Here is a 16278-nt window from a genome sequence, read left to right on the forward strand (position 1 = left end):
GTCTGTAGAGCAGTAGAGGTGGCCACCATCTACCCATGGTGGGGGCACAGGAGCAATCTGTATAGCAGTAATCTGTTGTGGCAAATCCCGAGAGGGAAAAAAACAGACTGCTGTGGTAACCCCATAGAGGGGAAAGCAGATGGCACCGCTAAGCGGTCCGTAATAGTAGCCAGGACCTGAGATAAAAGGAAGCCCAAGGGGGTTCCTACACAGGGACCGGGACATTAGAAGGGCCTGCTGTATTATACCACCTAATCCATCCTGTACCATCTCCTCCTCACTTACACCTGCAGCACCTGACCTGCCAAATAGCAGAGCGCACATTATTGTCTCTCCCACACGTAGCTGTAGAGCAATATCGAACTTACTGCTCAGATATGTATTTGTGTCTGGCTCCACCTGCCGGATCCCCGGGTGTTCCCAACCCCCAGGGGAAAAGGACTGCTCTTTAGCGGGTCACCGCACGCGGTGGCCCGCTGCTTACCTGATCCCCGTGACATCCGGCCGCAGTCCAGGGATTCCCCGGGTTCCCTGCTAGTCAAGACCCCGGCATCCCTGCTGAGATCCCCGGATCAGTACCAGCGTCTCGGCACCACCGGGGTGAAGGAGTGGCAGCGCGGACTTCCGCTGGCCTTTTCAGCATCTTCAGGGGCTGAACGGCCCCACTGCTTTACCAGTAACCCGACTCCGGCCAAACACCTAACGAACTGATGTGCCTCTGGCCCGAGGACGGACCCAGTGCATCCTGGGAAGTAAAAAGTTAACTGCGTGGTGACCGGATGACTCTGCCATGCCTATACCCCCCCGCCCAAGGTCTCCCTGTGGACCACGTGCCTGGACAGTATGAATACTCAGTGTGGCCCACGTACCAGGATAGTATGAATACTCAGCATGGCCCACGTGCCTGGACAGTATGAATACTCAGCATGGCCCACGTGCCTGGACAGTATGAATACTCAGTGTGGGCCACGCGCCTGGACAGTATGAGTACTCAGTGTGGCCCACGTGCCTGGACAGTATGAATACTCAGTGTGGCCCACGCGCCTGGACAGTATGAATACTCAATGTGGCCCACGTGCCTTGACAGTAGGAATACTCAGTGTGGGACTCACCTCAGTTTCGGATACTCCTCATTGAAATCTCTGCTTTTCCTTGTACTCCAGTCTCGTATTTTGAGGACTTTGATGATAATATCGTTCCCCTGCCAGCGCCCCTTCCACAGCTATTGGGAGAAAAGCGTTATTACTATAGACGGGTGTGATTACATGCACAGATAGGGACCATCACTGGTACTCACCTCCCCAGAATGGTTGTCGTGGAGCTTGTGGCTGAGAGTCAGCTGCTTGTAATCAATGCCAGCCTGCTTATTCAGAGTACCGTTACCTGTGGGCAAAGGACACGTGAGATGGGGAGAAGCTCCAGTAACAGGGGGTTATATGGTTAGCGGTACAGCCAGGCACAGGAGGAGGTCAAGACTGGGCTACAAGGGTAGGGAATGGTACAGGTTTCCAGGATAGGGGCAATCACAAGAGCCACGAGGCATAATACTCATTTTATCTATATCCAACAGACTCGAATTATATCAGCTCCTCCACATCTCCCTTATTTCATGTCTGACATCACTGTGACATCATCACATACCCACAATATAACGCTCTCTTCTGACGCATTCACAGCGCTGCTTATCACATTACTCAGCACAGTCTCCTATATACAGACTCAGAAGCACACAGATAACAAGAGATATGGTAAGAACTTACCTTTGTTATCTCTGTTTCTACGAAGTCCATACGGTCCACAGGGTGACCTTGGGGTATAGCTGGATCTGGATCCACGGGCACCACGCAGTTAAAGCTTTGCTGCTCCCAGGATGCACTTGGGTCCGTCCTCCTCTATACCCTGCCCCCGACCACAGGCACCTCAGTTGGTAAGCAGCTAAGGCTGGAGGAGGAGACTAAACAGAGAGAAGGAAGACTGGAACACACAAGAAACCATACTCACAGAAATGGGAGACGGAAAACCGGTGACCAGTCACATAGCCCATATGAAGCCAGGTGCGTCAGGGCGGGCGCCCTGTGGACCCTATGGACTTCGTAGAAACAGAGATAACAAAGGTAAGTTCTTACCATATCTCTTGTTTTCTACTTCAGGGTCCATAGGGGGTCCACAGGGTTGACCTTGGGGATGTCCCAAAGCAGTTCAACTAAGGGCGGGGACGCTCCTGTGCTGAAAGGAACACCCGGCGCCCGAAGGATGCATCCTGAGAGGCGAGGGTGTCAAACGCATAGAACCTCAAAAACGTTTGAATTGAAGACCAAGTGGCCGCCTTACACAGCTGAACAGCAGAGGCGCCACATCTAGCAGCCCAAGAGGGACCCACAGAACGAGTGGAATGAGCCTTAACAGAGGCTGGCACAGGTAAACCCTCCTGTGCATAAGCCTCAGAAATAAAGGAACGAAGCCAACGAGCTAACGTTTGCTTGTTGGCAGGCCAACCCCTCTTGTGAAAACCGAAGAGGACAAACAATGAATCCGACTTCCTAACCGAAGCAGTCCGGTCAACATAAATTCTAAGTGCCCGGACTACATCTAAGGAAGCCTCACCAGCTGAAAGATCAGGTGACTGAAAACAAGTGTTTAATGTGGAACTTTGAGACCACTTTGGGGAAAAACTCAGGACGAGTGCGGAGCACCGCTCTGTCCTGGTGAAAAATCAGAAAGGGAGGGCGACAGGAAAGCGCCCCCAATTCTGACACCCTCCTGGCAGAAGCAATTGCCAGGAGAAAAACGGTCTTAAAAGTCAGCCACTTGAGTTCCACCGACTCAAGCGGCTCAAAAGGAGGACTCTGCAAGACCCGTAGTACCACCGCCAAGTCCCAAGGAGCCACCGGAGGCACAAAGGGAGGCTGGATCCTGAGAACACCCTGGAAAAAGGTGTGAACAGTGTAGCAATCCGACGTTGAAACCACACGGACAAAGCAGACACATGAACCTTAAGAGAGGCTGGGCGTAAGCCGAGGTCCAAACCTGATAGAAGGAACTCCAAGATTCTGGAAACCCGGAACACCTGAGGATCATAGCTTCTGGATTCACACCACCGAAAGTAAGTGTGCCACACCCTATGGTAAATCCGTGCGGAAGCAAGCTTGCGTGCCCTAACCATGGTACCAATGACCGAACTGGAGAAACCCCGAGACCTTAAGACGGCTGTCTCAAGAGCCACGCCGTCAAAGACAGCCGACCCAGATCCGGGTAAAGGCAGGGCCCTTGAGACAATAGGTCCTGACGCTGAGGAAGAAGGTACGGAGCGTCGATGGAGAGGCACCTCAGATCGGAGTACCAAGGACGTCTGGGCCACGCCGGAGCTACCAGCACGAGCGTGCCGCCGTCCTGCTTGAATTTCCGCAGAACCCGAGGAAGCAGGGATATCGGAGGAAACAGATACGCCAGGTGAAACATCCATTTCACCGACAGCGCGTCTACCAGACAGGCACCTGCGTCTCTTGTCCTTGACCCGTAAACGGGCAACTTGTGATTGTGACGGGAGGCCATCAAGTCCAGCTCCGGCAGCCCCCACCTGTCCACGAGTAGCTGAAACACCTCTGGGTGAAGCGACCATTCCCCGGGATGCACGTCGTGACGGCTGAGGAAGTCCGCCTCCCAATTGAGGACTCCGGGAATGAAGACTGCCAAGATCGCTGGAATGTGACACTCCGCCCAAGCAAGAATGCGAGACACCTCCGACATCGCTGCCCGACTGCGAGTTCCTCCTTGGTGGTTGATGTAAGCCACCGTGGTGGCGTTGTCGGACTGCACCTGAACCGCCCTTCCGTGAAGAGCGGGGCCGGATGATTGCAGGGCCCTGTATACTGCCCGCAGTTCGAGAATGTTGATGGGAAGAAGAGCTTCTTCCGCGGACCAACGACCCTGAAGCGATAATGAGCCGGTCACTGCCCCCCAACCCCGAAGACTGGCATTCGTCGTGAGCAGGACCCAGTCCAGGATCCAAAAGGGGCGCCCCTCGAGCAGAAGAGCCGTCTGAAGCCACCAAGCCAAAGACTGCCGAACCTCCGGGGACAACACCAGCAACTGAGAGCGGATCCGGTGTGGTAACCCGTTCCATTCTGATAGAATCAGCCCCTGCAGGGGCCGGGAATGGAACTGGTCAAATTCCACCATGTCGAATGTCGACACCATGGACCCCAGAACTCTCATAGCCGAATGAACAGACAGGCGGCAACTGCTCAGGCAACTGTGTATCCGCAGCTGGAGGGAGGAGACCTTCTCCGGAGTCAGGAAGATCCTCTGCTGACGAGAATCCAGCAGGGCCGCCAAATGAACCATCCGCTGAGATGGAATTAGGGAGGACTTTTTCCAATTTATCAGCCACCCGTGCGCTTGCAGGCAAGCGATCGTCAGGTGGAGATGTTGAAGCAGTACCTCCGGGGAGCTCGCCATCAACAGGAAGTCGTCCAGATACGGCAGCAGCCGTACATTCTGGTTCCGCAGATGTGCGGCCATGACCGCCATAATCTTCGTGAACACCCGCGGTGCCGTGGAGAGACCAAAGGGTAGCGCCCGGAACTGATAGTGGTGTTGAAGGATAGCGAACCTCAGATACCTCTGGTGCGAAGGTGCTATCGGAACATGGGAGGTAGGCGTCCTGGATATCCAGGGATCAACATAAACTCTGAGAGCACGGACAACGTCCAACGAAGCCCCACCAGCTGTTAGAACAGGAGATTGAAAAGCTGGCACCACAAGTTCCTGATTGATGTGGAACTTAGAGACTACTTTAGGCAAAAACTCAGGACGAGTGCGAAGTAGAGCTCTGTCCTGGTGAAAAATTAAGAAGGGGGGACTACAGGAAAGTGCCCCCAACTCAGATACCCTCCTGGCCGAAGCAATTGCCAGGAGAAACACCATTTTAAGTGTTAACCACTTGAGGTCAACCGACTCAAGAGGCTCAAAGGGAGGTCCCTGCAGGACCCGAAGAACCACCGCCAAGTCCCACGGAGCCACTGGAGGCACAAAGGGAGGCTGGATTCTAAGAACACCTTGGAAAAAGGTGTGAACGTCAGGCAGTGTAGCGATTCTACGTTGGAACCACACAGACAGAGCCGATACATGAACCTTCAGGGAAGCAAGACGTAAGCCCAGGTCAAGACCTGACTGCAAAAATGCCAAAATCCTAGAAACCCTGAACACCTGAGGATCAAAGTATCTGGACTCACACCACTGAAAGTAAGTGTGCCACACTCTGTGGTAAATCCGTGCAGAGGCAGGTTTACGCGCCCTCGCAGTGGTACTGATAGAGCTTGAAAAGCCGCGGGACCTTAAGACGGCTGTCTCAAGAGCCACGCTGTCAAAGACAGCTGACCCAGATCTGGGTAAAGGCAGGGCCCCTGAGACAGCAGGTCATGGCGCTGAGGCAGAAGGAACGGAGCATCTACGGACAAGCTCCTGAGATCGGAGTACCAAGGACGTCTGGGCCACGCTGGAGCCACCACCAGAAACGTGCCCCTGTCCTGTTTGATTTTTGTGAGTACCCGAGGTAGCAGGGAGATCGGAGGGAAGAGGTACGCTAGGTGAAATGTCCATTTCACCGACAGCGCATCCACCAGGCTTGCGCCTGCGTCCCTTGTCCTTGAGCCGTACACGGGTAACTTGTAATTGTGACGGAGGCCATCAGGTCCAGGTTGAAACACCTCTGGGTGAAGCGACCATTCCCCGGGATGCACGTTGTGACGGCTGAGGAAGTCGGCCTCCCAATTGAGGACTCCCGGGATGAAGACTGCCGAGATTGCTGGAAGGTGGCACTCCGCCCAAGCCAGGATCTGAGACACCTCTAACATCGCAGCTCGACTGTGAGTTCCTCCCTGGTGATTTATGTACGCCACCGTGGTGGCGTTGTCTGATTGCACCTGAACTGCTCTTCCGTGAAGAACGGTGCCTGACGACATTACAGCCCGGTACACTGCCCGCAGCTCTAACACGTTTATGGGAAGAGCTCCTTTTCAGCAGACCACCGGCCCTGAAGAGATAACGAGCCGGTCACTGCTCCCCAACCCCGGAGACTGGCATCTGTCGTGAGCAGAACCCAGTCCGGGATTCAAAAGGGGTGACCCTCGATGAGATGATCTGTCTGAAGCCACCAATTCAGGGACAGGCACACCTCCGGAGACAACACCAGCCACTGAGTCCGGATCCGGTGAGGTAATCCGTTCCATTCCGAAAGAATCTGCCCCTGCAAGAGCCTCGAATGAAATTGAGCAAATTCCACCAGGTCGAATGCCGACACCATGGATCCTAGAACTCTCACGGCCGAGTGTACTGACACTCTGCGACTGCCCAGGCAACTGTGTATACGCAGTTATAGGGAGGCAACCTTTTCTGGAGTCAAGAAGATCCGCTATTGACGAGAATCCAGGAGAGCTCCCAAATGGACCATCCTTTGTGATGGGATCAGAGAGGACCTTCCAATTTATTAACCACCCGTGTGCTTGTAAACAAGCAATGGTCAGATGGAGATGGTGACGAAGTACCTCCCGGGAGCCTGCTAACAGAAGAAGATCGTCCAGGTACGGCAACAGCCGTATACCCTGGTTCCGAAGGTGGGCGGCCATGATTGCCATCACCTTGGTGAATACCCTCGGAGCCGTAGACAGGCCAAAGGGCAACGCCCGAAACTGGTAGTGACGTTGCAGTATAGCAAACCCGAGATACCGCTGGTGTGCAGGTGCTATAGGCACATGGAGGTAGGCGTCCTGGATATCCAGGGAGACCATGTAATCCCCGGGTTCCATCGCCAGAATGATGGAACGCAGAGTTTCCATCCTGAACTTGGGAACTCTGAGATATTTGTTCAGAGACTTCAAATTGAGGATAGGGCGATGAGAACCGTTGAGTTTCTGTACTAGGAACAGAGTAGAGTAGTACCCCGTCCCACGTTGTAACTGTGGAATGGGAACAATGACCCCTGCTTGCAGCAAGGACTGTATAACTTCCTGAATCTGCGAAGCTTTGGTCTCGTCCAGAGAAGGACTCGTGCAAAAAAAACTGGTGGGGCGGCCTGAGCCGAAAGGATAGGGCGTACCCCTGGGAGACTACTTCTCGAACCCAGGCATCCATGGTGGTAGAGTGCCAACACTGGGCGAATTGAAAATGTCGGCCTCCCACTCTGGGGTCCCCCAGAGGGAGGCCCGTCCCATCAGGCAGCAGGTTTATCTTCCTGCTTCGTAGAAGGGCGCCTGGCACTCCACGCTCGCTTTTTAGGCTTAGGAGCGACCTTGGTTGCCGACTGCTTCGGAAAGGACTGACCCTTGGCCTTACCTTGAACTCGAAAGGACCGAAAGGCAGAGCTCCTCACTTTAGCCGGCGTAGAAGCCGAAGGGAGGAAGGCTGACTTAGATTTAGCCAGAGTATCTACTATCTTGTCCAAGTCAGGACCAAATAGCAATTCTCCATTAAAAGGCAAAGCCTCCAGGCCCTTTTTAGAGTCAGCATCAGCCCTCCAGGACCTCAGCCACAAGGACCGGCGAGCAGGCACAGCTGTAGCTGAAACCGTAGAGGTCAGCAGACTGGTATCCAACGATGCTTCCCCAATACAGGACGCAGCATCTCTGATCTGTCCTACCAACGCTCTCTGCATCTCCAGAGCATCTTCGGGAAAAGTATCTTCCAAAGCGTTGGCCCAGCTCTCGATGGCCTTAGCCACCCATGAGATGGCCATGGACGGGCGAGCCACTGCCCCTGAGAGAGAGAGTAAATGGATTTCAATGCAGTCTCCACCTTCCTGTCTGTGGGATCTTTCAAAGAAGAAATAGACGGTAAAGGCAGCGTAGCACTTTTAATTAAGCGGGTGAAATGGGAATCCACCGCAGGTGGGGTTTCCCATTTCCTGCAATAATCATCAGGAAAAGGGTAGTTAGAAACTAACCTTTTCTGTGGTTGGAATTTCTTACTAGGCAGCTGCCAAGCTACCGCCATATTATCCGCCAATTGATCAGAGGAAAAACACTTGAAGTAACCTTAACCTTTTTAAAGTTAGGATACTTAGGCTTAGACGCCGGGGCATCCTCCTCTATTTGAAGGATGGCTCGCACCGCCTTAACTAATGCCGGCACATTAATGGAGGAACTAGTTTCCACCTCCTGACCTGTAGCATCAGAGTCCTCAAGAATCTCTCCATCGTCTGAGGACACCTCAGGAGTCTGACAATTGCGCCGTCAATGTACTAACGACATGATGCTTGGACGCCTTCTGCGGCATATCACTTTGTAACATCGACTGAAAATCCGAAGACGTGGCCGCCAGGCTCTGTACCGAGCTGGAGAGTACCTCTACCCAGGGAGGATTAGTCGCCTGAGGGAAACTCTGAAAAGGCACAACAGACTGTTGCGTCACCGGGGGGGCTGTTGGTACACAGGCATCCCCGTATAGGGACCTACAGTCTGGGACCCGGGTGGAGACTGCAGTATTTGCGGAATTCCCGGGGAATGGGGGATGGTGTGCTCGGGCAACGCCCTAGGAGGGACTGTCGGGACCGATAAACGGTCAGCAATTGACACCAGCACCTGTGAAAACATCGCCTATGGAGGGTCCTGTGACATAGGGGTTTTTTAGTAGGGCCAGGTACCAGCCGGCACCGCCCGCACAGACCATCCTGAGATAGATCCTCCCTATTAAATCCTGCAGGACAGCGTCTGCATGAAACCAACACAGGGGTCCCAGAGTGCTCTACCTCCTCATCAGACATGATACAGTAAATACACAGGAATTACTTATCACAGGAAGCAGTATGGTATTAACACCTGCGCACTCTCAAGTGTGCAATACAACAGTTCACAATATGACACTGTGTGGCACACAACTGTAAGTGACTGACCTCACCAATACTTGTTTTATACAAGTGAGGTCCGTAGAAAAACCCTCCCCCACACACCTTAGGGCCGTAGGAGAAGGAAAGGGATAGGTATAAGCTGACAGTAAGGAGAATAAGTCACAGACAGGCAGCACTAGCAATAGTCACATACAATGCAGGAAGATATACTCACTGCACCTTCCGCTAAACTCAACCACCCAGATTCAGTGTCTGGGAGGGCTATAGCGCTGTGTACACCGTCCTTTAGCAGGGGAGAGGTACACAGGGGGACCGGTCCACATGTACAGCCTGAGGGATCTCATTGTGTCACTGGAGAAAATGGCCGCCGGAGACCCCAGAGGAGGAGTGGCCGAAGATAGGAGCAGCTCAGCGACGCCAGACACGGAGCAGAAAGGCGCGCTGAGCTGAGGGAAGGAGCCATAATACAGGGAAAGCTATATCCCCCGGCTAGCTATTAACCCCAGGGTTGCTGGTCCAGCTTCCAGCTTACTACCCTGGTGGTCTAGTGTTCACACGGGGTATGCCTCAATGGAGGGGGAGCCCGCCGCCACTGCTAGCGCCTCCGGTCTGTCCCCAGAGACCAGGAGGCATCTGACTGCATTTTTAAAGTATCCGCAGGCCGCCAAAATAAACCGGCGACTCGCGACTTACCTGAATGCCGTATGTCCGGCAGCAGTCAAGGGAGTCCCCAGAGCCCGGCTAGTACAGACTCTGGGGTCCCGCCGCGATCCCCAGATCTGTACTGGCGTCACGGCGCCAGCGGGAAGAACATGCGGCAGCGCGGACGTCTGACAGACAGTCTGATGCTGCCGCTTAGTTAAAAAAGTAAGAAAATAATAAAATCTTCTTCTTTAAAAGAAAGCTTTAGGGGCTGCTCCTGCAGCCCCCCTGCAACAGGTGACAGACTTCGGCCGGGCACCAAACTAAACTGAGGTGCCTGTGGCTTGGGGGCGGAGTATAGAGGAGGACGGACCCAAGTGCATCCTGGGAGCTAAAGCTTTAACTGTATGGTGCCCATGGATCCAGATCCAAGCTAAGGTCAACCCTGTGGACTCTGAAGTAGAAATTATATATATATATATATATATATATATATATATATATACACATACACACACACACACACACACACAGTCAGGTGCATAAATATTGGGACAGTGACAGAATTCTCATATTTTGGCCTCTAGTCACCACCACAATGGCTTTGAAATGAAACAAACAAGATGTGATTTACCTGCAGACTTTCAGATTTAATTTGAGGGTAATTACATCCAAATCAGGTGAACGGTGTAGGAATTACAACGGTTTCTATATGTGCCTCCCACTTTTTAAGGGGCCAAAAGTAATGGGACAAACTAAACAATCCTAAATCTAACTTTCACTTTTTAATACTTTGTTGCAAATCCTTTGCAGGCAATTACAGCCTGAAGTCTGGAACGCATAGACATCACCAGACGCTGGGTGTCATCCCTGGTGATGCTCTGCCAGGCCTCTACTGCAAATGTCTTCAGTTCCTGCTTGTTCTTGGGGCATTTTCCCTTCAGTTTTGTCTTCATCAAGTGAAATGCATGCTCAGTCGGATTCAGGTCAGGGGATTGACTTGGCCATTGCATAACATTCTACTTTTTAGCCTTAAAAAACTCTTTGGTTGCTTTTGCAGTATGCTTCGGGTCATTGTCCATCTGCACTGTGAAGCGCCGTCCAATGAGTTCTGAAGCATTTGACTGAATATGAGCATATAATATTGCCCGAAACACTTCAGAATTCATTCTGCTGCTTTGGTCAGCAGTCAATATGACAGAAGAATTATTTCCCTGGTGAAGAAAAACCCCTTCACAACAGTCGGCCAAATCAAGAACACTCTCCAGGAGGTAGATGTATATGTGTCAAAGTCAACAATCAAGAGAAGACTTCACAAGAGTGAATATAGAGGGTTCACCACAAGATGTAAACCATTGGTGAGCCTCAAAAATAGGAAGACCAGATTAGAGTTTGCAAAACAACATCTAAAAAAGCCATTACAGTTCTGGAACAAAGGGCCTGATTCAGACCCACTCGCGAGCGGCTGTCCGCTCGCAAGTGGGTCGATATTATGCACTGAGCATGCGCACGACGGAGGGAGCTCCGTCGTGCGCATGCGCCAGACGCGACGAGCGAAGGAAAGTCCTTCGCTCGTTGTGTCCGATCAAAGGGAGCGTGCTGTCAATGTTGATTGACAGCACGCCCCCTTTGGTGGGCGTGCCTCCCTGACGGGGGCGTTCCCACGGGAACGCCTCCCGTCACAAGCCGGCCCACTGACATCACTAGTGATGTCAGTGGGAGTGATTTTGGCTCTGAGAGCCAAAATCACTCCGGAGCTTGCGGTTGAAAACCTCAACCGCAGGCTCCGGCTCGCAATTTCGATGGTCGCGATGGTCTCGACCATCGCGGCCATCAAAATGCACGCTCGTATAGCCTGTGGGTGGTGACCCACAGCTATACGAGCGTCCAGGAGGACGCTCCATGAAAATGGAGCCCGGCCCTCATTCAGAGCGTGCGCTCTGCTCAGAGCGTACGGCTCTGAATGAGGGCCAAAGATCAACTTGTACCAGAGTGATGGGAAGAGAAGAGTATGGAGAAGGAAAGGAACTGCTCATGATCCAAAACATACCACCTCATCAGTAAAGCATGGTGGTGGTAGTGTCATGGCGTGGGCATGTATGGCTGCCAATGGAACTGGTTCCCTTGTATTATTGATGATGTGACTGCTGACAAAAGCAGCAGAATGAATTCTGAAGTGTTTCGGACAATATTATATGCTCATATTCAGACAAATGCTTCAGAACTCATTGGACGGCGCTTCACAGTGCAGATGGACAATGACCCGAAGCATACTGCAAAAGCAACCAAAGAGTTTTTTAAGGCTAAAAAGTAGAATGTTATGCAATGGCCAAGTCAATCCCCTGACCTGAATCCGATTGAGCATGCATTTCACTTGATGAAGACAAAACTGAAGGGAAAATGCCCCAAGAACAAGCAGGAACTGAAGACATTTGCAGTAGAGGCCTGGCAGAGCATCACCAGGGATGACACCCAGCATCTGGTGATGTCTATGCGTTCCAGACTTCAGGCTGTAATTACCTGCAAAGGATTTGCAACAAAGTATTAAAAAGTGAAAGTTAGATTTAGGATTGTTTAGTTTGTCCCATTACTTTTGGCCCCTTAAAAAGTGGGAGGCACATATAGAAACCGCTGTAATTCCTACACCGTTCACCTGATTTGGATGTAATTACCCTCAAATTAAATCTGAAAGTCTGCAGGTAAATCACATCTTGTTTGTTTCATTTCACAGCCATTGTGGTGGTGAATAGAGGCCAAAATATGCGAATTCTGTCAATGTCCAAATATTTATGCACCTGACTGTATGTATGACACTGTACTCCGTAGACACTTACCGATCACTGTTGCCAGCAGTGATTGGGCACATGCCATGGGGGCAGACAGCAGAGGCGGCGCTATTGTACCTGGTGAACCCAGCGGAAGCGGAGGGAGGTCCCGGGGGCAGTAAACAGATCAACAGCCGCTGCGGATGTTATGAGCTGCTATCACTGAAGGCAGCCGCGCTGGGAGGAGGGTGCCGCGGGCTGGACATAGTGCAGCAGCCGTGGTGACTACAAGAAGCCGCAGCTACTGCCTTCTTTGAACGGGCCGGGAGGGGTGACGGCAGCTGGCCACGGTGATCAGGACACAGCTTCAGCCGCGGCTACAAAGAGCTGCAGCTTCTATGTAAGACACAGCTTTCCTTGCAGCCACGCTGGGAGGGGGATGATGCTAGGACCAGCAGTGATCGGGACATAAAGGAGGGGGAGCCGAGGGTGTAGAGGGACCAGGAGGTCCCTCTAATATAGGAGGCTGCGGGAAGATTAGCCTCCTGCAGCCGCCCAGTGGGCATTTCTGACTGGTCGTATCTGATACAACCATGCCAGGCAATGATGAGGGTGACGTGGGTGGTCTTACACGTATGTATGAGGGGGCATCACATGATGTAGTGGTCAGGAGATGCATTATACACTCGCTGCTTTGTGATGTCCATGCAGGTTCCTAAACCCAGGACACAGCGATACCGGGGGGTTACGTCATACACTGACATCAGAGTAACTGCACGCGGCACACAGCGATACCGGGGGGTTACGTCATACACTGACATCAGAGTAACTGCACGCGGCACACAGCAATACCGGGGGGTTACGTCATACACTGACATCAGAGTAACTGCACGCGGCACACAGCGATACCGGGGGTTACGTCATACACTGACATCAGAGTAACTGCACGCGGCACACAGCGATACCGGGGGGTTACGTCATACACTGACATCAGAGTAACTGCACGCGGCACACAGCGATACCGGGGGTTACGTCATACACTGACATCAGAGTAACTGCACGCGGCACACAGCAATACCGGGGGTTACGTCATACACTGACATCAGAGTAACTGCACGCGGCACACAGCGATACCGGGGGGTTACGTCATACACTGACATCAGAGTAACTGCACGCGGCACACAGCGATACCGGGGGTTACGTCATACACTGACATCAGAGTAACTGCACGCGGCACACAGCGATACCGGGGGTTACGTCATACACTGACATCAGAGTAACTGCACGCGGCACACAGCGATACCGGGGGGTTACGTCATACACTGACATCAGAGTAACTGCACGCGGCACACAGCGATATCGGGGGGTTACGTCATACACTGACATCAGAGTAACTGCACGCGGCACACAGCGATACCGGGGGGTTACGTCATACACTGACATCAGAGTAACTGCACGCGGCACACAGCGATACCGGGGGGGTTACGTCATACACTGACATCAGAGTAACTGCACGCGGCACACAGCGATACCGGGGGGTTACGTCATACACTGACATCAGAGTAACTGCACGCGGCACACAGCGATACCGGGGGGTTACGTCATACACTGACATCAGAGTAACTGCACGCGGCACACAGCGATACCGGGGGGTTACGTCATACACTGACATCAGAGTAACTGCACGCGGCACACAGCGATACCGGGGGTTACGTCATACACTGACATCAGAGTAACTGCACGCGGCACACAGCGATACCGGGGGGTTATGTCATACACTGACATCAGAGTAACTGCACGCGGCACACAGCGATACCGGGGGTTACGTCATACACTGACATCAGAGTAACTGCACGCGGCACACAGCGAGCCCCATCACATTCTATCATGGCACGCGGCGGAGGAAGGAGAGGCAGGAGGTGCCTGGTGGCTGAGGTACAGGAAGGGGTAGTGATGGGAGAGGTAGGAGGTGCCTGAGGTACAGGAAGGGGTAGTGATGGGAGAGGTAGGAGGTGCCTGGTGGCTGAGGTACAGGAAGGGGTAGTGATGGGCGAGGTAGGAGGTGCATGATGAGGTGGGTGAGGTACAGGAAGGGGTAGTGATGGGAGAGGCAGGAGGTGCCTGATGAGGTAGCTGAGGTACAGGAAGGGGTAGTGATGGGAGAGGCAGGAGGTGCCTCATGAGGTGGCTGAGGTACAGGAAGGGGTAGTGATGGGAGAGGTAGGAGGTGCCTGATGAGGTGGCTGAGGTACAGGAAGGGGTAGTGATGGGAGAGGTAGGAGGTGCCTGGTGGCTGAGGTACAGGAAGGGGTAGTGATGGGCGAGGTAGGAGGTGCATGATGAGGTGGGTGAGGTACAGGAAGGGGTAGTGATGGGAGAGGCAGGAGGTGCCTGATGAGGTAGCTGAGGTACAGGAAGGGGTAGTGATGGGAGAGGCAGGAGGTGCCTCATGAGGTGGCTGAGGTACAGGAAGGGGTAGTGATGGGAGAGGCAGGAGGTGCCTCATGAGGTGGCTGAGGTACAGGAAGGGGTAGTGATGGGAGAGGTAGGAGGTGCCTGATGAGGTGGCTGAGGTACAGGAAGGGGTAGTGGTGGGAGAGGTAGGAGGTGCCTGGTGGCTGAGGTACAGGAAGGGGTAGTGATGGGAGAGGTAGGAGGTGCCTGGTGGCTGAGGTACAGGAAGGGGTAGTGATGGGAGAGGCAGGAGGTGCCTCATGAGGTGGCTGAGGTACAGGAAGGGGTAGTGATGGGAGAGGTAGGAGGTGCCTGATGAGGTGGCTGAGGTACAGGAAGGGGTAGTGGTGGGAGAGGTAGGAGGTGCCTGGTGGCTGAGGTACAGGAAGGGGTAGTGATGGGAGAGGTAGGAGGTGCCTGGTGGCTGAGGTACAGGAAGGGGTAGTGATGGGAGAGGTAGGAGGTGCCTGAGGTACAGGAAGGGGTAGTGATGGGCGAGGTAGGAGGTGCATGATGAGGTGGGTGAGGTACAGGAAGGGGAAGTGATGGGAGAGGTAGGAGGTGCCTGATGAGGTGGCTGAGGTACAGGAAGGGGAAGTGATGGGAGAGGTAGGAGGTGCCTGGTGGCTGAGGTACAGGAAGGGGTAGTGATGGGCGAGGTAGGAGGTGCATGATGAGGTGGGTGAGGTACAGGAAGGGGTAGTGATGGGAGAGGCAGGAGGTGCCTGATGAGGTAGCTGAGGTACAGGAAGGGGTAGTGATGGGAGAGGCAGGAGGTGCCTCATGACGTGGCTGAGGTACAGGAAGGGGTAGTGATGGGAGAGGCAGGAGGTGCCTCATGAGGTGGCTGAGGTACAGGAAGGGGTAGTGATGGGAGAGGTAGGAGGTGCCTGATGAGGTGGCTGAGGTACAGGAAGGGGAAGTGATGGGAGAGGTAGGAGGTGCCTGATGAGGTGGCTGAGGTACAGGAAGGGGAAGTGATGGGAGAGGTAGGAGGTGCCTGGTGGCTGAGGTACAGGGAGGGGTAGTGATGGGAGAGGTAGGAGGTGCCTGAGGTACAGGAAGGGGTAGTGATGGGCGAGGTAGGAGGTGCATGATGAGGTGGGTGAGGTACAGGAAGGGGTAGTGATGGGAGAGGCAGGAGGTGCCTGATGAGGTAGCTGAGGTACAGGAAGGGGTAGTGATGGGAGAGGCAGGAGGTGCCTCATGAGGTGGCTGAGGTACAGGAAGGGGTAGTGATGGGAGAGGCAGGAGGTGCCTCATGAGGTGGGTGAGGTACAGGAAGGGGAAGTGATGGGAGAGGTAGGAGGTGCCTGATGAGGTGGCTGAGGTACAGGAAGGGGAAGTGATGGGAGAGGTAGGAGGTGCCTGGTGGCTGAGGTACAGGGAGGGGTAGTGATGGGAGAGGAAGGAGGTGCCTGATGAGGTGGCTGAGGTACAGGAAGGGGTAGTGATGGGAGAGGTAGGAGGCAGTACTCACGTGGTCTGGTTCTTGTGGTTCCTTTCCAGAAAGTATCTTTGTAAGGGATCCTGCTCATACTCTGACCCATCTTCTCAGCCCGGTCTGGAGGGAAC

General features: G+C 53.5%; 1 protein-coding gene across 1 annotated transcript in view; it reads right to left on the bottom strand.

The window, feature by feature from the left end:
• ILK (integrin linked kinase) overlaps positions 1-16278 on the bottom strand; it is a 104371-nt gene that overhangs the window by 26057 nt on the left and 62036 nt on the right. The window contains exons 6-8 of the mRNA XM_088464030.1: positions 16184-16267; positions 1298-1383; positions 1113-1222 (exon numbers count right to left, since the gene is read on the bottom strand). Of these exons, the coding sequence (XP_088320156.1) occupies positions 1113-1222; positions 1298-1383; positions 16184-16267 (280 nt within the window). The remainder of the gene's footprint in view (positions 1-1112; positions 1223-1297; positions 1384-16183; positions 16268-16278) is intronic.

This window comes from Taudactylus pleione, unplaced genomic scaffold (genome assembly GCF_031769625.1).
Source record: "Taudactylus pleione unplaced genomic scaffold, aTauple2 ptg001564l, whole genome shotgun sequence".
NCBI lineage: Eukaryota > Metazoa > Chordata > Amphibia > Anura > Myobatrachidae > Taudactylus > Taudactylus pleione.